The sequence below is a fragment of the Sander vitreus genome, chromosome 7 (genome assembly GCF_031162955.1).
Source record: "Sander vitreus isolate 19-12246 chromosome 7, sanVit1, whole genome shotgun sequence".
Taxonomy (NCBI): Eukaryota; Metazoa; Chordata; class Actinopteri; order Perciformes; family Percidae; genus Sander; species Sander vitreus.
The window spans coordinates 13,124,772-13,148,040 of record NC_135861.1 but is presented as its reverse complement, the minus strand read 5'-3'; the positions used below and the strand labels follow the sequence as shown (position 1 = coordinate 13,148,040).

The window sequence follows — 23,269 nt, the reverse complement described above, 5'->3', positions numbered from 1 at the left end:
CAAGTACATTTTGATTGACAGCTTTTTAAAAGCCCGAACCCGTTTACAGCCCGACTGTACAAAAGGCCGTCTATCAGCAGTGATAGACGGCCCGAGCCCGTGTAAAATGATAGAACTTAAGACCGAACCCGAAAGATCTTCAGCTCTACTACGGCGTACAATTGAAGTGCAGACATTGTTGCCGATGAAAGGATCCAGGGAGTGTCATGTCGAAGATGGTGTCATGGCAGTTTCCTGCGGTCTCGCTATGGCGATCAGCTGAGAATCCCACTTTCACAGAGGGGGTGTACTATCTGCAGTGGAAAACGAAATAGAGAAAAGCACCTGGTCCCAAAAGTGAGTTAGGTTGAGCCGAACCATGCAGTGGAGATGAAGCATTAAAGTCAGAAAAAAGAAATGTTTTTTGATTCTCTCCTATCCATTCATTTATCATGTGACCCCTCAGATTTATCTTGTGACCCATCTGGGGGTCCTGACTCCCAGGTTTTGAACCACTGGTATAGAGGACAGAATATCCAATCTCTCTCTTTGGAAAAAAAAGTGCTGTTATAATGAACACTATAGACTGGGACCAGAATCAGTTGATAGTATAATAATGTGACTGTAAATATAATGTACTTGTTATGAAAAATGGGTTTAGTGTTAAGTTACTCTAACAACTGTTTATCCAGTTTCTTCTTCTCTCATTTCCCTTCCTTTCTCTTTGTCTGTCTCTTCCTGCAGAATTCTATACGACACAACCTGTCCTTGAACAAGTGTTTTCTCAAAGTGCCTCGCTCCAAAGATGACCCTGGAAAAGTAAGTATTTCCTGAACAATGTAATGCGACGGAAAAGCTCAGCTTGAATTACGGTTCGACACAGAATGAGCGTTCAAGCCTATTTCAGCAAGCTTATAAAAATGGCAGCGGCTACAGCTATTACTTTTCACGTGTTTGGTCGCCCTTGTGCCGCATGCATAAGTGCACCCAAAGAGTCAAAGACCACACTCCCCTGTTCTGATTCTTTGACACACACACACACACACACACACACACACACACACACACACACACACACACACACACACACACACACAAATAGTGTCTCTGAACTTAAAAGCAATTTGTAGCTCCATAACCATCTGAATGCCTAATATCGCTTTCTCTGTTTTCTGCGGCTCTAAGGATATTGATTCTGCCAAGTAATAATGTGGTACAGAGAGTAATGAATAATAAGTATATGTAGGTACACTCCTTCAGATGCGTGGCTGTTCACGCATCTGTTATGCTTATTAGGCCCTGTTTCTCACACACACACACACACACACACACACACACACACACACACACACACACACACACACACATGTTCCATCACTGCTACTACTGTGGTTGGGAAGCAGAGTTGCCACGGCCACTTCAGCAGCACCAGCTTGAAAACAACAAATTGTCAACTCCTTGTTTGTGCTGAATCGAAGGAATTGCTCAGACGGGGCAAGTATACAATTACAGTTATTCAGAGAAGCTTGCCCTAACACGATTTTTTTTATAAACGCTCAAATGTCCGCATTTCAACTCATCACAGGGTTAATGTGAGAAGCAATCCACCACTTTTACAAAAACTGACAAGCCCAAACTTTTTATGGAGCACTCAGAACTCAGTTGAGGAGGGAGTTTCTTCAGGCTGCGGGGATTTTGGAGCCATTGAAAAATGAATTAGGGGGAAGAAGGTTTAAATAATTCAAACAAAATTCTTGGGCTTGAGTAGAGGCATATAGACTGCAAAGAGACAAAGAGAGCAGCTCCCCCCTGATTAGCCTGACTTGGACCTGACCAGCACCTTAATTCACACCGTGGATCGAAGTGGTCGATACCTCGGCATGGGGGGTGTAGGGGGGTCATCTGTGTGTAGAGAAGTTGGATGTACATGCTCTGTTTGAAGCCATAGAGAGAGGGGAGAAGCTAAATCATGCATGTGCTAACGTTAATTGGCTGTGTACTGTTCACTGATGTGGGACTGAGAGACAGGGGGAGGAGAAGAGGCAAGGAAGGGGGAGGGTGAGGAGGCTAGATGTTCAGAGAGGAGCCGCGTGTGTGTGTGTGTGTGTGTGTGTGTGTGTGTGTGTGTGGGCCTACATCTAGATGGACCTCCTGAATTAAGTCTGCAGCTTTGGACCTACCTGGGGAGGGAGAATGAAAAATGAAAGGGGGGAAAAAAACTGACCGGGAGGAAATTAAGGACCTAAGAGCAACTGATGTCCTCCTCTCTCATTGATTGTCTCTATTTTGGAGTCTGCTGTGTTTTAACATTGTGTATCAAAAGAGGTTGCAGTGGATTTTCTGGGGAAACGAAGCAGCATGCACCACAGGGAAACTAAACCCACAGAAAACTGATTGGATACAGAACTGGAAAAACAACAGATACATTGGTTTTATCAGATGCAAGGAAGATCCATCTTCTGCACTTTATCAATCTATAAATTGCAGGAACGTCTGTGTGTGTGTGTGTGTGTGTGTGTGTGTGTGTGTTATGCGCATATTTCTCGAACCGTTAATCCGATGGATTTCAAACTTCATCAGTTTTCATCAGACTCACCCTGGGTCGGGTTAATTAAGTTGCCAAAATACCCCCGCGAATCAAATCCCCTACTCCACTGTTAACCGTCAAGATACTAAACCTGTATGGAAATGAACACCTCTGCTGAAATGTCTCTCTCTCTCTCTCTCTCGCTCGCCTGCGCGCGCACACACACACACACGGTCCGGTTCTGGTGGTTGATGAACGCAGATATGTGCTGATTAGCTCTCAAAACGGGCCGGGTGGGTAGCGCGCTGCCATGAGTCCATGACGCTAATGTCTGATTACTCCAAATTTTCATTGTGATATTTTGTGATTACATTCTGAATCTGCAGTGGTCTCTGTCAGGTAAATACAGTAGTACAATGTCATCCTCTGATGTAGAAGTAGCCTACGCTGTAAGTCAGTAGTAGGCTATACAGTGGAGTTGCATATTAAGTGGTTTGGGGTCCTTCTGTAAGTCATTTTGGGGTACAATTTGGTTTTGATGAATTCTGCAAGCAGCAATACCACAGGCCAAGTAATCGCCCGTTCCAAACAGGCACATTTTCAACGGGCACTGCACTAGTGCTGTTTAATTACACTTGGTGCCCTCATTAGAGGGACTGAAACAGCTTAAATTAGAAGAAGCGAAGGGGAAAAATAAACTTAATAGTATCCACTAAAGGAGGAGATACATCTGAAACAAATGGAAATGTTGTAAAGGATGGGATGGATATCACTGTAGCACACACACAATAAACATTTTAATGAACAATATAATATTTGTGTTCAAATGAACCACCCTAAACAAGTGTGTGCAAATGAGTAAAAAGTCAAATCAAACGTTGAATAATGACAGCACAGCCAAGTCAAACAATTTAAGGGTTGAAATTATTTCCTCATAATATCTGGGGGTTCATATTGACATGAAATTGAAGTGGTCAGACAGTCTGGGTTGTGTTTCCGAAAGAAATTAAAGTCCTTCAAGGTCAATAAGAAGCTTTAATTTTTTTTTTTTTTAAATGTGGCCAGTGCAATGTTTTATGCTGTTGTATGTTGGGGTAACAGCATTACTGCCAATGATAAGAACAAGATTAACAAGTTTATTAAAGTTAGGTTAGATCTGTAATTGATTTGATTGATTTAGTTGTCTTTTGTATGTTGCCTACCGTGACCCGTCTGACCTGTGTCTCTTGTTATTTGTCACTGTGCATGGGCAACTAAAATAGTTTACCTTTTGGAAATTAATAAAGTTGACTAAAAGGGGTGGGAAACAGCTAATTACATTAACTCAACACCGTATAGGCAGTTTTTATTTATTTTATTTTTAGTTATTTTTAGTTATAGTTTGAGTAGTTAGTAATTACTTGCTACCTTTCAGATCTGGATTTTACATTCAAAACACAAGTTTATCTCCTTATTTCTTTTTTTTAGTTTATCTACTTGTCTAAAAAATTATGCGCTGTAATACTATCCAACAGTACAATTAAATTGCCAGATTTAACACCACCTAAACCGCCTACAACAAAAAAATTCTGTATTTTTTATTTTTTTTAAGATTATTTTTTGGGCTTTTCCACCTTTTTATTTGATAGGACAGTTAGGTGAGAGAGGGGGAAGACATGCAGGAAATCGTCAAAGGTCGGATTCGAACCATGGACCTCTGCGTCGAGGCATAAACCTCTCAGTATATGTGCGCCTAATCTACCCACTGAGCAAACCCGGCCACTAAATTCAGTATTTCGAACTCCTTTTATCACACAGAAATAATTGAATCATATGATAAGTATCTTTAATGTTTGACTCATGTGGTGTTTTTGTTTGAAGTGATTAATTGAGGACTTTTCCACCACTGTCTCCTTACTATAGAAAGAGAAAAAAAAAATATAAAAAGTGTACCTAAACCAACCGAGCAATCAAAAGCAAAAAGCAGTGTACAAATTCACAAACGGAGCAGCTTCCATCAAACACAAGGCTTAACTCTGTTTTTTTTGGGTCACTCTCCAGGGCTCGTATTGGGCCATAGACACCAATCCTAAAGAAGACACAGTACCCAGCAGACCAAAGAAGAGACCACGCTCTGGAGAAAGGGTAAGTACTTTTGCCATGCCTTATAAAATCCTCCTTTTAACACTTAACACCCAGTTTCCACCTGGCATTAACATATGTCCTGAGTGATCAGATCACAAGTGGACAGCTCTAAGTACAGGTGAAAACTCTCTCAGGACGCATTGAGGACGCATTGAGATCAGATCTCAAAAACTACATTTAGAGGTGGTTTGAGCCACATGTGTCCACATTCTAATAGCAGTGAGAATGGGAATGTGTCCTCTGTCCATATTAAAGACCGTCTACTAGGGTTGGGTACCGAACTCTGTACTTTTTTGGGTACTGACCGAATTATGTTGGTACAACCGAGGACCGATTCACGTTAAATCAAACGATGCCAAATTTTGGTACCAGAGAGGGCTTAAGCCCGAGCTTATCTGTCCTCTCTGCATGTTGACAGAGAGCGGAGCTCTGACACACGCACACACACAGAGGTGCGGATGGAGCAACCTCAAGCAAACTACGGCGTCGCTGCAGTTTTGTTTAAGTCACAGTGAGTCACGTCAATGCCGATAAAGCAGTGGTTACAGTTTTCGAAAACGTCAAGCGGACATCGTTCGCTGCGATATGCTATTAATGGCGATGCGAAAGCGGTCGCAGTGCTGCTAACGTTCACTTTCTCTGAGACAAGCAGGCACAACAGTGGTTTCTATGCCCTGGTGGTGGACTGACAGGCTGAGTTGGTAAGGCAAGGCAACTTCATTTCTATTTCAGCAACAAGGCATTTCCAAACGCTTTACATAAAACGTTAAAGAGACGGTAAAAACGGTCAGGAAAATAAAACAGGCTAAAATAGAATAATATACAAATACAAGAATACAAGTTACAGTGCTGTGCAAGAAATTAATAATTATTTCATGTAATAGGTTGTAGGGACAGGTTTGGGTGTTTTGTTTATTTTGTGTGAGTGTAAAATGTTCTAAATAAATAACAAAATGTTCTTAGTAAAAAGGATAAATACAGTAGGTTTGGAATATTTTTTACAACTGAAATTATTTTTTGTTATTACAGAAGTAAAGTACTGAAAAAAGGTACGGTTGGGTACCGGAAACCGAATTTTAGGTATCGGTACCGATAAAAATGTGAACAGTACCCAACCCTACCATTTACTTAACTCTAAGGAACTACGTACTCATTCAAAGTATTTCTCATGTCAGAGAAACCACTGAGTGAATCGTGTGTTTTGGATGTTTCTGTTCCTGTGCCTGCTCTCAGCTGTCAGAGTTATCTGCAGCGCTGCTGCCGGTCTACAATAACGTTATTTATAGTTTCATATAATGTCCCCGAATTCACGAATATGTAGGATATTACTACAAAACATCCTGCTCTTATGTCGTCTCCTTCTGTAATTCATTAGTCTCACAGTGCCAGAGCTACACAGTGCGGTCGGCGAACTGCAGCGGCTGAGAAACAGTTGCATTTCCTATAAGTTCTTTACAATAAAAGTCCCCTGTTATTTTGGTATTTAAATGCTTTTATTATGAAGTGGAAACATCAAGAAATGTTGGGTCTTCATCAGCAGTGATGTAACACGTGTGGCTGCTGTGCTCCTGACGACTCCTATAAGCAAACGTGAAACGTAAAATAAAGCAGTTAGAATATAAACTAAACTTCAAACCACAGAGATTCGGTTAGAAGCTTCAAATGTACTGAGAGCTGAACAAAGAGACTTTTAAAAACATATTTTTTCTCCAGCACAGGTGCCAGCTGCCCAGTCTATGGTCTGCACACAAACTGTGGCCAGCACTTTTTAATTTTTCACTTGATTTATGTGAAAGACAATTGACATTATAAACACACACAACTAGCCTATATGCAAACAGAAATGATGTTTGTGTTTATTTGCATAAGGAGCGGGGAAGTGAGATCCGATCACAAGTCTGGTCAGTCAGGACACATTTGGAGACACATTCTACTGACAGGTAAAAACACAAGTACCTAGAGCTGTCCACTTGTGATCAGATCACTCAGGACGGATGTTAAAACCAAGTCAGAACGGGGAGCTTGTTGTTTTAAAAAGACCAGACCTTCCTTCACAACGCTGCGGAGGAGGGTCTGGCTAGTCCACATAGCATTCCTGGATGGGAGAAAAACATGCTCTGGTTTATTGGCATTTCTTTAAACCAATCACAATCGTCTTGGGCGGCGCTAAGCTCAGCACGGAGCCGCTGCAAAATATCCTCGGGAAGGAACTTGTTTAGGTGGAATGTGTACATTCAAAAGTTGTTATAGTCATGTGAGAGAAAACTCAGATTGGACAGATAGTTGCGCTAGCTGTCTCAATTTACCATGCAGAGATCTGAGGAGCAGTTAATCATAGTCCTCATAAATCCACTGGAGTTTAAAATTCTAACACAAAGAAAGCAGAAGGAAACGGACATCAGTGAAAAGACATGCATCCGGCAGAATATCCTGGGCCACCGGAGCAATCCCGGAAGTGGAACGTCGGGATATGGACTAGAATTGAACTGACATCTCTACATACATCGACAAAGTAAATAAAGGTGTAAAACACTTGAGTTTTTTGCTGCCACAAAACAATAATCTCACCTCTGTTTTGTTAGTTTCAAATTTCTTAATTATTTCTCTACACCAGTTCACTTGAACTGGTGTAAAGAAATAACACTTATCAAAGTGGCAAATGATGTAGCATTGTGAGGAGGCACGTGAGCAAAAAAACCATAGATTGAGAAAAAGTTTCTCCGGTCAACTGAGATGCTACAGAAATGTGCCTGTGCTATAATGATGCCAGGTTAGACCTGCAGGCAAACAATGTCTGGAGTCTACAACCAAGCTAGCGGCTCTGTGTGGTGTAATGACCCATTTTTGATCATGTCTTACCATAGGCACGTGGTGCTCCTGCATCGTGGTTTAAAAGGGTGTAGGATTATGTGCTAGATCAGTGATACCAAGTGAAAAGCCAAGAGGATCTGGTGACTGGGCAAAGTATGGTTTATGGGATGTATCAACCACTCCCGACTCCACGCTTCACAAATTGACACTGTGCAATTTTATGTAGAGCAAAGTTAAATCTATAGCTACATGGTCAGCTACCTGCCTGACTGTAGTACAAATAAATCTCTCTTGCTGCATGTTGTGCTTGTTTAGAAAATCTCTATCAATCTAATCATCTATCATAGCAGAAAAAGACTTGGTCAGACTTTGAATAGGATTGTGTAATTATTACTCTTTAAAGCCACAAAAATAGCAAAGACCTCAATTACATTGTGCACCTTTTTCCTGTGCCGGGTTGAATAGGCAGGGTTATTCTTGACACCAGATTTGCTTTGTGCCATTTGATTGATATTGAACCGCTTATTACTGGACCTCTCCTACTGGCGAAAAGCTAGAAAACGTGCCTGTGTCTGTTAGAAATACCCATCTCCAGCACATGTGCCATTTTCTTTGTATCATGTGCCATAAGAGAACCGGAGCTTACAGTCTCAATTAAACAATGTCATGTATGTACAAACCCAGTTCCCTTTTTTGAATTGGGGTTTGTACATGTTAGCCACATGACTCCTGGATTTGCAGTTTTCAAGATGCCACAGAAACAGCAGGAACAAGCTACAGAATAGATGTGAGAACACAGAAGCAGGTATGAAAATTGGTTTTGGGAAATTGATTGACAGCTGCCGAGGCTATAAATATATGTAACCCTGCGTCAACCCGGGAGAATGCGGCTTCAATCAGCAACTTGAGGATCCGAATACAAAAGCAGTGAGCTCCATGATGTATTGCAGGTCTTGTATCACCATCAGCCTTTTTACTCTGACCGTCTCTGTATGATACAATAGTGTGCTACAGCTAATTAGCACCATCACCTGACCATCACCTCAGCTGAACTTAAATGCACCAATAACTGTGTTCCGTGCCTGACAAGAGTACACATGCTATGTATCTTTATTGGAACAAACAATAGTAAAAGTTCTGCCGTAGCAGCACACTTTGATGGCATCAAGTTCCTCTTTAAAAGGTTAAAGAAGCTCCGGGTCTCGCATTGCCAGACCTTCCTCCACAGCGCTGCAGAGGAAGGTCTGGCTAGTCCACACAGCATTCTAGGATGGGGGAAAAACATGCTCTGATTTATTGGCATTTCTTTAAACCAATCACAATCGTCTTGAGCGGCGCTAAGCGGCGTACGGAGCAAAGGAGCCTCTGAAAAATAGCCTCGGGAAGGAACTTGTTTTGGTGGAACGTGTACGTTCAAATGTTGTTTTAGTCTTGCAACAGAAAACTCAGATTAGACAAGCTAGCTGTCTGGATTTACCCTGCAGAGATCTGAGGAGCAGTTAACCATAGTCCTCAGAAATCGACCGCAGTTTAAAATGCAACACAAAGAAAGCCCAAGGTAACGGATATCCAGCCTAAATGAATGAAATCCGGCGGAATTGGAGCAATCCCGGAAGTGGAATGTCGTGGATATAGACTAGGCATTATATTATTACACCTGCAGAGTTGACATGACCAAATGCCAACTCTGCACGTGTAATAATGTAATGGCTAGTCTATATCTATTCCAGTATGCAGGTACCATTCTGTTTCTTATTGTATACTGTAGATCTTTGTATCCAGCTACTGAGGTTTTTCTGGATGTACACTTGACTATGTCTATTGTTACATTAAAAACCTTTCATCATGGTGCAGCACAGCTGGTCATCTCCCTTCTTTTGTGTCTCCGTCACTGTTTGTGTATCTTGATCATTATCTTTCCATGCGTCTGTTTGTCTGCCACTCTTTCCTCTGTCTCTCCTCCTCTCTGCCTGTGTCGCTGCTTTAGCCTTCTCCTCTCAGGGGAACTCAGGCAGGCGTGGAGCGGCAAAGTGCACAATCGCAGTTGCTCATTGGAAAAAAGAATTGAGGTAATAGTAAGAAAAGAGGGAATGGGGGAAGGGGGGGGGGCGGAAGCGGGAACAATAGAAAGAAGTGTGGAAGTGAAGATGCAGAAAAAAGAGAAAAAGACATCAAGGTAGAAAGAGCAGTGAGGGAGTTCAAGCTGCAAGGGGAAGGAGGGAAAATGGTAAAAGGAGTAAGATGGAGAGGAGGGAGGGTATTCTAGGCTTGTGTTCCAGTTAATTACCACAGAAGGCCCCGAGGCTGCCATTAGACATATTTTCTTCACCATTTTTTTTTTTATATTACAAACATTAATTAATTCAGAGCCTTGTCATCTCGTCTTACATGGATGGGCCCTTCGACCCCTTTTCGTACGCCTCACTTGCACTGCTGGCAGACACTGTGGGCTGTCACATGGGCTAAGGAGAAACAGGGAGGTTTTAAGTGCTAAGATTTATAGCAGTGTTGCCGTCTGAAAAAAAGGTGGGCTGAATATGTTGCACTGTTTTCATTGGGGTTTTGTTGCACCTAGGCAGTCAAAGTCTTTAAAGTCTCTTGATGACAGCAGCTGTGGAAATGAAAAAGATTTGAAGTTGACAGCGAGGCTAAACGTCAGCTGCATAAATGCATTGTATAAATGTGTAGACAGGCAGTGTACACTTAGCCTGGGCCCTCAGCATCACTCTCTTTCATTTCCTGTATGCCTCTCTGTCTGCCTGCCTGTCTGTCCGTCACCACTTGATTATCTCTCTACCTATTCTTCCTTTTCGCTCCCCTTCTTCCACAAGCCTTCCTCACTCCTCTCTTCACCTCTCCGTTGTCTTCTTTTTTAAGTGCCTCCACCAGGGAACGGACAACCCGTTTCACTTGGAGTTTATCATAAATTAAATATTGCATTGTTACCAACCAATCCTCTTACTGTAAGCAGTTTGGGAAGGCGGGCAAGCTGTCTTGAACCCTGAAAGGAGTCAGACAAGGAAAAAAATATTGTCCTCATTTTTATTTTTATTTAATTTTTTCCACTTTGCAGGCGTCAATTTAGCTCCTCATAGATCTTTGAATAGCTCCTCATATGCCCAGAGTCCGTTAACCCTACTTTAACTCTTTGTAAGGACAGGGGAAAATGAACTACGGCTGAATACAATTTAGATACTTGAATAATGCATGAGGACAGGTTGATTTATCTTATCAAGTGCAAGTGATGTGTCCACTTTTCAGGCTGTGTAAGTGTCCGGCAATTTTAAATGCGCCTCAACTAGTTCCCATAGTTGTGGCCTGGGGCATGGCGGTGATTCAGGAGGCTCAGTACAGAATCATGAACTTGCAGCGTTCAGAAATCTCTCATAACCTTTGTCACATTTAATTTCCTTCCTCATTTTTTATGGTTACTCAACTGTGCATATTTTCAATCAGTGGAGAGCTTACTTGAAAACCTTCTGCATATTAATTAATATGCAAGAAAACTTATTTGTACACCTATTCCAATTGACTGGCTCTATATCAGTATAAAGAAAACTAACTTAAAGGAAATACTACATACTCTACATTGCTTAACTTAACCTTTTTTGTGGTTCTTCACACCTGTGCTTTTCTACTTTGATATGTCAAAATGTGTTCTGTGAAAAAGGCCTATTGCTGGTGAATAACTGGAAGCATGGATTCATTTTGTGTCTCCATCCTCGTTTTCAGTCCTCTCTTCTCTACTTTCAGGCATCAACTCCTTACAGCCTGGAGTCAGAGTCTCTGAGAATGGACTGCATTATGTCAGGAGGGGTGTCCCCCACTCTGGCCATCAATGCTGTAACCAACAAGGTATGAGACCAGCTACTCGGTTATGAAAGTTTGGTTTGATACATCTTTAATTCACTAGCCATTAGTAAAAACTAAATACAGCAACAGAGCGGGTATAAAAGATTTATTCCACCAGACACGTAGCTCAGAGAGCAGTGCATGTTGTTTCTTCTTAACTAATACTCATTCAGTTGTAGTCAGAGAAGATACGTAACATGTGACCTGCTTGCATTTGAGAAGTGTTTGGCTGCTTACGATCACCAGAAACCTTTAGTTGTACATGCTTAACAACTGTTACTGTGTTGGCATGCTGATTGATTTAAAAACATGCCATGCTGAAAGCATCCAACCTAAAAGTATTACCAAAGAAGTATTTGTTTACGGTTGACTGCAGAGCTGCAATGATGAAGTCAATTATTGGTGAGTTGATTGACAAAACATTAATCGGCAGTAATTTTTCAAGCAATAATGGCAACCATTTCCTGTTTCCAGCCTTTCAGATGTGAATATGTGATGCTTTGTGATTGGAGTTTAAAGGCATTTGGAATACATCCCCTTTGGTTCGTAGAGTAAGGTAAAAATAATAATAATAATTTCAATATTGGAAAGACTGCTACTTAGTGGCCGTCTCATGAATATTCATTTCTTAATGATGGGTAATGATGGTTTTTGACTTAGTCAAGAGAAGAATGTGTCTTTTTTTTTTTTAGGCTATAATTAATACTTACTGGGAATAAGACGTACTTGACTGAAAGCTGTAGCAGAAGGAGTCTTTGTTTTTCTCTTTCACCATCAGTGGCTGTTTCACAGGTCCTCACTTTCACACACAACCTTATGCAATGACACACACACACACACACACACACACACACACACACATGCTGACTAAAAAGCTGAACTGGGTGTGACTCTCTGTATGAGGGTCAGAGATCAAGCAGCGACTGGGACCTCTGACTCCTGTCTGATCTGACACACACACACACACACACACACACACACACACACACACACAGAATGATGATGTGTGGTACGTGACCTCTTCGTCTGACCCCGACCAAAGAGAAAATTTGTCCCACAGCAGCAGCTCACATAACTCTTGATTGTTTGGTCTGGAAGTGATGTGAAGGTCTGGACTTGGGAGCTTCCAGTTTTCCATTCTGCTTTTTTCACACATCGTGACTCCCCATAATTTGCCAATATTAAACACTTTTGACAGTTGTATTAGATCCACAGACATAAAGAGTGTTACAAATGTGACAACAGAAAGCATGAGGTGAGCATCATTAAGAGCCAAGGACGTCAAGCCTTTTACTGTTTCCCAGGACAGTTTGGTGTGTCACGCAGGCAACGAGCAACAAAAAACTGTTAATTTACCTTATGCATGTCAGTTTGCATTAATTCTGTTTCATTAAGGGAAGACTTGACTCGTCTTAAACATCACTATACATTTTTAAAACAATGAGTCAGAGCAGGGAGAGGAAGACCTTGATGGTAATGATGCTGATTTCAATGTCAGTGATATCCACCCACATCCAGACAGGTAGCGTCCTGCAGGCACAGCAGTGCTTCAGAGCCTCTTCAATAACAATTTGCTCACTAATATTCTTTGCATTGGAGAGTGCATGCACTTCTGAAAAAGACATTCCTATAATATGATACTCGGAGCTTAGGATAACAGAAAAATATTTTCCTTGAGAGAGATCTTTATAGTCGTCATTACATTCCGATGTTTCTAATGTTTTTACTTGAATTCCTAAATTGAAGCTCCGCTAAGTCTAACAAAACAAAAAGTTAAACCCTTACTAGATACATCATGAGGTGTTTGGTCATTATCCGTTTTTTTCTTTTTTGAATGCACAGATGTAAACTTCCACTGTTCTTGTAAACCACATGATTATGTCCTTGTTACTATAGCAACACAGCAAGGAGAATTACAGGTTCACTCACATGCCACACGCCAAATACACCAAAACAGAAAAACGTTCTACTGAACAAAACAAGAGAAACCTGATTCAACATAATCCTGAGGCATTTTTTTAAAAAGCTTTGTGATCTGTCACCACAAGACGATATACAGTGCACTTCCTCTGAAGCGCAACTTTTGTCTTCATCGCTGCCAAACTCTGACAATAAAGTCATTTCCGAAGTCCAGTGGTTTCTGGGTCACGGCATTTAATCCAAATCACATTAATCATTGTTTAAGGAAGAAAAAAAAAATCATCATTAATTTAGGTCTTGTGCTGTTATGCCGGAGCAGGACCAATTTGCATATACCAGGACATTAATTTCAATATTTCCTCATGAGTTGTCTCATAAGTTAATGGTGCATGGTTAACTTCTTAAGGTGGACAGTGTTCACTCTAGGATATTATTCGGAAAAGGACAAAATGAGGGAGAGTAACAAAGTGGGCGACAAGTAACAAAATTATGAATCACTACTTTTGAAGTTTATATGGTGCGTTGCCTCAACATTTGGCCCTGTGTAGTCTCGGTTTGCCACACCTTCCTCCACAGTGCTGCCGCGGAGGGTCTGGCTAGTTCACACGGCATTACGGGATGGGAGAAAAACATGCTCTGGTTTATTGGCATTTCTTTAAACCAATCACAATCGTCTTGGGCGGCGCTAAGCTCCGCACGAAGCAACGGCGCCTCTGCAAAATAGCCTCGGGAAGAAACTTGTTTAAGTGGTTTTAGTCGTGCAAAAGAAAACTCAGATTGGACAGATAGTCTAGCTAGCTGTCTGGATTTACCATGCAGAGAACTGAGGAGCAACCGCTCACCATAGTCCTCATAAATTGAAAGAGAAAGCTGAAGGTACCCGACGTCTGGCCAAAAAAAAGACATCCGCCGGAATTTCAGGCGACACCTGAACAATCTCGGAAGTGGAACGCCGTCGATATAGACTAGGCCCTGTGTGACTGCCTTTATTACCACATTAACATGGAGTGTGTGTGTGTGTGTGTGTGTGTGTGTGTGTGTGTGTGTGTGTGTGTGTGTGTGTGTGTGTGTGTAGGTAGCACTGTATAACCACGAGGCAGAAGGCAGTGAGAGTCCTGGGAGTCTGGGCAGCCTGAGCAACAGTCTTTCAGAGCAGAGTTTGGCATCCGTCAACCTTAACAACCTGAACACCACCGTCAGCAGCGGCAGCAACGTACACAGCTACACACCAGTAAGACCTTTTTGTTATTTGTGGTGACAGTCTAATGATTGCTGCAGGATCATTTCTCAACAACGAGGACGACAACATTTGACCTGACAAACAATTGTTTAGGGACACTTCAGCAGGGTCAGCGCTTTCTCCCACTTCTGCTTTTTTTTTTACATTTAAAAAACCTCTGTCTCTGTGTTCACTTGATTCTCACATAATCTGGATGATTCAGTCACCGGTCCAGACACTCTGGGTCAGTCGATACAGAAGGTGTCTGCTGCACCCTTAGCAGACTGAGGAGGTGGTAACCAGCTAACGGAATGTACGCTGGATCTGCTGAAACTCTCATCTTCTCTTTCATGTTCATACTTAGCAAGCAAATATATTTTCACTTGGCTTTTGCAGAGCACATTCAGTGTGCTCTGCAAAAGATGACATTATTCTGTACAATATCAGTACAGTTAAGCAGATGGCATGAACAGACACATTCTTATGTCTTTTTAAGCTGCAAAAATCATAAATTTAAGTTGTGCTCTCTTACTATTAAATTTAACATTTCAGCTAAATAGCCCTTTTTATTGCTGTTGTTTTACTTTGACATGCAGAGTCGAACATTCATAAAGGTAATTTCACACTGTTTCTCCAATATAGAGAATTTATTTGGGCTCCCTAAACAAATCAAATTGCCCCCACCCATAAATATTGTTTTGCTTATCACTTATCACATAACTAAAAGTAAAGATTGATTGAAAACTGTGTTGCTTCTTGTTGAATGTTGCATTCATGTGCGCTGATCATCTAGCTTGTGAATTGAATTTTTGCTTTGCAGCCGACTATCAATTCTGTTTGCAGCCTCTCACACCCCTCAGGGTCAACCAGCACAAATACATTCTAAACCTGTGGGAAATGCTGCTATACTTTCATAGAATTGCCTCTATCGGGCACAACTAAAACAGCAGGAATCATCAGAGTCACCCCTTTGTGTTTACAGCTCATATTATTTATATATATATATATATAATATGTGATGCCTGACCACTCCAGTATTAACAAATTTGAGACAAAGGGGGGACATTGTATACAATTAAAAGCAGATTAATTCTGTTAGCCAGCAATTAAACACTTAGATTGTCCTGTCTCTGTGCCATTTCTGCACACACACACACATGCACACACGCACGCACACACACAAACAAGTTTATTTAAATCAAGGCCGTCCCATGTCGTCTACTGTTATGGTGCCTACGGTCTTGGCCGGTGTAAAGTACACCCCAGACTTGGCAGGCAACAGATATACTGAGACATATTTGGCCAGATTTGGCCAAATTTAAACTGGCTGTTTAAATGAGTTCTCATATTTAGAAAACAAGGTCTTTGGGCTATTTGAATTGATTAGTCTCAACCAGTGTGTGTGTGTGTGTGTGTGTGTGTGTGTGTGTGTGTGTGTGAGAGTGTGAGAGTGTGAGAGATGATAATAAGTTGCCGTTTTATGAAGGAGGGACCAGATTAACCAACCTTTCTGTCAGCAACTAAACTGTCCCATGCTGCGCAATTTAGATTCGGAACAAAATATTTAATGGAACAACAAACTGTTCATCACCAGCCGATCAGATGCAGAAAACATGGCCAGAGCAGGAATCCAGGACATAAGAAAGTCTTTTGACATAAATAATAACATTGATCTGACCTCTACATTTGAGATGTCACAGGTTAAGATGGAAACATGTTTTACTTAAATTGGCAGCTGGACACTCCTGGCATATAGACTATCAAAGAAATCAATATTTTACATTCAGTCATCCCTATTTCTGGATTTATTTTCCTAAAATGCTGTTGACAGTTTGGATGCATTTCACCGCACACTATGAATGAATAATGAATGAATGAGTATACATATGTGTTCATAAATGCAAACATAGTACACATGTAAATATATTAACATTCATACCAAAGTAGTTGATATTCATTTACGAAAAACTTTTAAATTATATCTTTTAAATTGAATGCAAGTTCAATGTGTAAAACATCCTGCCATTTCTTAAAGCTGTATGAACATTTTTTCCCACCTAATAGGCTGAAAACAAAAGTTGCCTAAAGACCTCAGTCAGTCAAGTACTTTGGTCCAGAGCAAGATCACTCAACAACTAAGGCCAGAATCCCTATTAAATTGGAAATGTATATTCGTGGTCCACAGAGGATGACTTGCTTTCATAGAATTGCCTCTATCGGGCACAACTAAAACAGCAGGAATCATCAGAGTCACCCCTTTGTGTTTACAGCTCACCTTTTATTGTCTCTGAGATATATATATATATATATATATATATATATATATATATATATATATATATATATATATATGTGATGCCTGACCACTCCAGTATTAACAAATTTGAGACAAAGGGGGGACATTGTATACAATTAAAAGCAGATTAATTCTGTTAGCCAGCAATTAAACACTTAGATTGTCCTGTTTCTGTGCCATTTCTGCACACACGCACGCACGCACACAAACAAGTTTATTTAAATCAAGGCCGTCCCATGTCGTCTACTGTTATGGTGCTTACGGTCTTGGCCGGTGTAAAGTACACCCCAGACTTGGCAGGCAACCGATACACTGAGACATATTTGGCCAGATTTTACACTGGCTGTTTAAATGAGTTCTCATATTTAGAAAACAAGGTCTTTGGGCTATTTGAATTGATTAGTCTCAACCAGTGTGTGTGTGTGTGTGTGTGTGTGTGTGTGTGTGTGTGAGAGTGTGAGAGATGATAATAAGTTGCTGTTTTATGAAGGAGGGACCAGATTAACCAACCTTTCTGTCAGCAACTAAACTGTCACATGCTGCGCAATTTAGATTCGGAACAAAATATTTAATGGAACAACAAACTGTTCATCACCAGCCGATCAGATGCAGAAAACATGGCCAGAGCAGGAATCCAGGGCATAAGAAAGTCTTTTGACATAAATAATAACATTGATCTGACCTCTACATTTGAGATGTCACAGGTTAAGATGGAAACATGTTTTACTTAAATTGGCAGCTGGACACTCCTGGCATATAGACTATCAAAGAAATCAATATTTTACATTCAGTCATCCCTATTTCTGGATTTATTTGCCTAAAATGCTGTTGACAGTTTGTATGCATTTCACTGCACACTATGAATGAATAATGAATGGATGAGTATACATATGTGTTCATAAATGCAAACATAGTACACATGTAAATATATTAACATTCATACCAAAGTAGTTGATATGGCTGAAAACAAAAGTTGCCTAAAGACCTCAGTCAGTCAAGTACTTTGGTCCAGAGCAAGATTACTCAACAACTAAGGCCAGAATCCTAATTAAATTGGAAATGTATATTCATGGTCCACAGAGGATGAATCATAATGGTTTTTGGTGACCCCCTGATTATTATAAACATGTAAAAAGGCCCCTTTGATTAACACTTTAGTCCATGACAGGGTATCTCAAAAATGTATTTTTGCTTTCTCCATAAAATTAGTTTTGGATATTTATGGTCCCCAGAGGATAAATACTAATGTTTTTGGTGTCCCCATGACCTTTCCTGTAGTTCCTCCATCAGTCCAAAACGTGTACACAACAAACATTAAAATGTGAAGGGCAGTTGCATTTATATTTACCTAGCACATTTGTGCTCTCAAGAGGATGAACCTTTCCCTTTTGGACACTCTTTTAGCTTTCCTTTTCTGTCATTTACAATTTCACCTGGTTATGAGTATATTCATGCTCCCAGGGGATAAACCTTTAGAAGCAGAAAGTTGCTTGAAATGCTGCTATTTTCATTTGTATATCCTTTTATTTCATCTATTTCATTCCATATTATTTGATGCTGCTCCAACAGCGTGATTTTCTCATCGTGGCCATTCAAGTTCCAATCAGTATAATCTCATTATAAGGACTTTTGATAGACTTGTAGTGCATTTGACATGTTTTTCAAAGTGTTTGTATCTTTCCCTTTAAACCAAATATAATAGAATTTGAAAGGCCAGTCATGGCCCACAAACATTTGGTCCAAAATTACAGGAGCGCTGAAAAATCCCAACTCTTCATTATTTTTCCCTTGTAACAGCTGCTCACCTTTTTACCATCAATCACTATCCGCCTCTCACCTCCCACCTGCATTAGCAAAGGTCAATGCAATCTCATCTCGTTAACCTCTCATTTCTAGAGGCCATCTTTTGTTTTCCTCCTCCCTGCATCGCCTTCTCCATCCCTCGTCCTCCTCCTCCTCCTCCATCGCTTCAGCCCTCATCTGCGGTCTGGTCCAGGGGGATCAGGGTTAGTTCTGCCTCATTACCTGGCCCAGGTGATACCCCCTTAACTGACGGTGATTACTGGTGGCACCCCCGGCAGAGATCTCAAAGACACCAAGGAAGGTGATGGAGAGGCAGCCATTACTGGGTGGAGGTAGATGTGTGGGGGGATGTGTCATGCTAAGTTGGCTTATATTTGCGGAGGCACACTGATCACAGCAAGTTGCTTGTGTTTGCTGGGTGGATGTTGAGGAAGATGACAGCTGTGATGAGATGATTGAGGGTAGAGGAAGACAGGCTGCATTCACAATATGAAGTACAAAATTGAATCAGTGGATTTTGTTTTTGTGTGTTCGTATGAAAAGAGATGAAGTGCCGGCAAAGAATTCCTTTAATTGCGTGAAATTGAATTTGGTATGATCATTACGGTAAATAATAACAAAAAAAAGATTCGTAGAAATAATTGATGTGACAATTTAAATTGAATGGCACAATTGGAAAATAAATTACATTTCTTGAAACGAAATGTGATCATTATTGAATGTTACTTTTCATCTATTTTACAATGCAGCGCTCCCAATTGAAATTCAGGTTTCTCAATTTAGATTTCAGATACTAGAAACACTGTTTTCCTGTGTGACAGGTAGCAGCCCGCTCCAATGCTGTTAGTGGCCTCACAGTGGCTAGATTCAGATACCAAAACACAGCACAGTGGCTCCATGATTCTTTTTATCAACGTTTGTTGATAGCATATGAACAAAATTTAAAAATCAACACCCAAAACCCAAATGAAACACACACACACGGGGAAGAGGTATAAATGTGACTAAAACCCATAAATGCCCAGTAGTATGCATACAAAAATAAATAAAAAGACAAGAAAATTTATAAATACAAGTAGAATCAAATTGGGTTCAGATATTGCAAAAAGGCACCCCAAGATTTATTTTTTTTACCATTTATGCTGATGTTTTAAATATTTAGTCCACAGTTTCTCCTGGTGGATCACCTAAACAAGTTCACGTAGCCAGTTTCTGAAACAAGGTGGATTTCCAGTCCTTGAGAATGAGTTTTTTTGGCTAGAACCATGCCCATCTATAAAGCTGTTTAAATGTGTAGAGGGAGGATTAAAGAGTCCCCTCAGCATCCAAAGAGAGCCAAGTATCTGTCAGGAGAGAGTCTTATGATAAACCCCGGAAAAGACAAATGTTCTTTACCAGAATGGATAAATGTAACAGCACAGTGGTTTATAATACTGTGAGAAATTTTACAATTGCGATTTTGGAGTAATTAAAATTACACTATTTACAATAATTCATTGTAATATATATAATTGAGCCTCGGTGTAGTTATTGTAGTCTATAACTACATTAATGTTCTGTATACCATCCGATTCCACTGTATATGTCCTTGTCCTATCTCTAACATGTCCATATAAACATTTGCCACTCATTAAATCTGCATACCAAGCTGCCGCAACGCTACCTGTCTTCTGCAATTTAACTCTTTCCACCTCCACAGACTCCTCCTGGATTTCCTTTAGGTGTTTCTCATGTATTTCAAATAAAGTATATGTTCATTAAATGTTGTATAGCTTTGCCAGGGGGCTGTTGTGAGGTCAGGTTCAGTCTGTTTCAAGCTTGTGGTAGTCTCGCTTTGCCAGACCTTCCTCCAAGGCGCTGCGGAGGAGGGTCTGGCTAGTCCACACAGCATTCCGGGATAGGACAAAAACATGCTCTGGTTTATTGGCATTTCCTTAAACCAATCACAATTGTCTTGGGCGGCGCTAAACTCCGCACGGAGCCGCTGCAAAATACCCTCGGGAAGGAACTTGTTTTGGTGGAACGTGTACGTTCAAAAGTTACTTTAGTCGTGCGAGAGAAAACTCGGATTGGAAAGATAGTCTAGCTAGCTGTTTCAATTTACCCTCAGAGATCTGAGGAGCAGTTAACCATAGTCCTCATAAATCCACCGGAGTTAAAAACTCCAATAAAAGAAAGCAGAACGAAACGGACATTGACGAAAAAGACATGCATCCGGCGGAATTTCCTGCGGCACCGGAGCAATCCCGGAAGTGGAACGTCATGGAGATAGACTAACCTTGTGGTGATTTGTTTCAGAGCATCACTAAACTAAAATGCATATTACTGTTACTGTTACACAGTTACCAGGAATGTGCAAGCATCGATATTTTATTTGTCAATATGGTACTTTAATGGATAATGTAGCATTTTGTTTTGTTAAAACCTGAGCCAGGATCAACTTTATCACTTGACGACTGTTTTTCCCCCAGTACTCCCATTGTACTAGCCTGGATGCCAGCCGAACTTAGCCCCGCCCTCAACATTTGAGGTTGGGAAGTTCGGTCTGGACTTGATCCGTTGTGGAGCAACTATGCTCGAAATAGAGCTGTTCGGACCAATCAAATTGTCAGGGCGGGCTTTATACGATGATGGACAGATGATCAACAATAACGTAAAGCCTGCCTTTGACTTGCAGCCTCTGTGACGTCTGTCTCCGTTGCTCTGATTGGTTGTAGGTCTATCCAATTGAGTGCAGAGGCTTTTTCTTTCCTGGTTTGGTTGAAACACGCCCCATAATCACAGCGCAATGAAGCAGTATCAGACTCATATTCTGACTAGAATCTGAGTATGACAACATCAGGCTACCATTGTACCAGCCCTGTGGCCTTGTTGGTCTCATTGACATGAATGTTGTTACGGCATTTACACTTTCAGCTGTAGTATGAAATTAGCCTTTGATGTATTTTTCTAAAACCACTACCTTCATTGATTTCCCGTTTGTCTTTTTGTACCTCTCAGTCTGTCCGTCTGTTCTCTCTCCTCTCTGTCTGTCCTGAAGGGGAGTAGCCACTCAGAGCCTTCATCCCAGTCACTGAGCCTCCAGCAGCCCGCCCAGCCGCCGCCGCCTCCACCGCCACAGCCCCAGTACGGTTTGCCCGTCCCGGAGTTGCGGGACAAGCAGCTCTGTTTCTCGAACTTTGAGGACCTTAGCGCTTCTTTCCGCAGTCTTTACAAATGCGTCTTTGAGCAGTCCTTCTCACAGCAAGGTGGGTGTCGACCCTCATTTTGTATGTGGAATATTGTGCATTCGTTCATGTGTGCCTGTCCAACATCTTAATTGACACGTTTGCAGAAAAAAAAAAACTTGTAAACCTTTATGTCAGGCTTCATGCACATAATTAACTGTCAAGCTTAAGCTCCTAATGAAATGGAAAGATTTGAACATTGCTCTCATAGCAGTAAAAGCATTGCAGTATTAACCTCCACCACACGCTACTCCTACTCTATTGTATTCTAATAAACAAACAACCCGTTGTTCCGCATATCTGCATTTTACGGCTCGCTCAGTCAAATGAGTAAAGGCAATTAAGAGGAAGAATTCAACCGAGAGAGAGAAAAAAACTCTCAAACCTCTGCAGTCGAGCACAGCAAAGGGTTCTGCAGCTTTGATAGCAGCTAATTAGATTGGTTCTAAAGTTTGTGAAGCATCTTGCTAATTGCTTCCTGAAGCTTTCAGGTCACTAGGCCCCCTTCCACTTCGACCCCCCACCGTCCTCCACCACCCTCCTATCACCTTCCCTCTCCTGCTGGCTTCTCTCCGCACACATCCACGTACGTTCTGTAACCGAGGAGATTGATGCGCTCTGTTGAGCTCTGCAACTGCTGCTTGTATTCACCCTCTGACAAGGTCCCCTTCGATTTTGGTCAGGGGTACACTCGCAGAGATAGATAGATAGATAGATAAGACGATGTGAATACTAGTTGGGGGGTGTGGGGGGGATATGACACAGACGCCTAGAAAGAAAAGTGAAGATTAAGCGGATCCTTGAAAAGGTCTCTTAAGGCGCTGACACACCAAGCCGATAATCGGCCGTTGGTTGGACAGTCTGGTGAGGTCAGTGACTCGAGTCTGTTCGGTGTGTTCCGTGCCGTTGCCCGTCAGAAGGGCCGTCGGCCTTCATTTTGGCCGATTTGACATGTATAATCGGCGGGGCGGGACTGCCGGCAGTCGGACTCAAATGACCCATCTGATTGGTAGAGTGCTAACCCGGAAACGGGGAGCGGAATGAGCATGACTTGAGTCTCTCAATATCTGACGAAAATCTTTTAAACTGACCTTTGTTGATCTGAAATGAAGACAGATTCAGCAACTGCATGGCCTATTTCTCGCTTAAAATGTTTTCAGAAACACGTTTCGGTGAACTATTTTAGTACAATATGAGATCGTATTCTGAACAAGCCGTCATGACAGTCTGTCTTTGAATTTCCGGAGAAACCAGACCCACGTGACGCGTTTGTCCAATCAGCTGCCGGTTTTCATTTTTGGGCAACAATACCGATTAGCGCCGCCTGCTGTTATGGAGACGTATTACGTCTCGTCACTTTGGTTCGTTCCGAGGCACTTTTTTGACCAACTCGGGGAGACTGATCAGTCCAACTGCCTTTTCTGCCGAGGGTCGGCCATCTGGTCAGTGTGTCTGCAGCTTTAAGTGTAGCTTAGCTTAGCAGGAAACACTGTCAGCGGTCATTGTATTTG

At 41.4% G+C, this 23,269-nt stretch overlaps 1 protein-coding gene across 5 annotated transcripts in view; it reads left to right on the top strand.

Moving 5' to 3' along the window:
- Positions 1 to 23,269, top strand: part of LOC144520734 (forkhead box protein J3-like) — a 74,036-nt gene that overhangs the window by 39,018 nt on the left and 11,749 nt on the right. For 4 of the 5 annotated variants that reach the window (XM_078254701.1, XM_078254702.1, XM_078254699.1 and 1 more), the window contains 5 exons: positions 724 to 798; positions 4,547 to 4,630; positions 11,195 to 11,296; positions 14,289 to 14,444; positions 21,572 to 21,779. In XM_078254701.1, coding sequence (XP_078110827.1) covers positions 724 to 798; positions 4,547 to 4,630; positions 11,195 to 11,296; positions 14,289 to 14,444; positions 21,572 to 21,779 — 625 coding nt within the window. The remainder of the gene's footprint in view (positions 1 to 723; positions 799 to 4,546; positions 4,631 to 11,194; positions 11,297 to 14,288; positions 14,445 to 21,571; positions 21,780 to 23,269) is intronic. The other variant, XM_078254703.1, reaches the window with a different exon arrangement.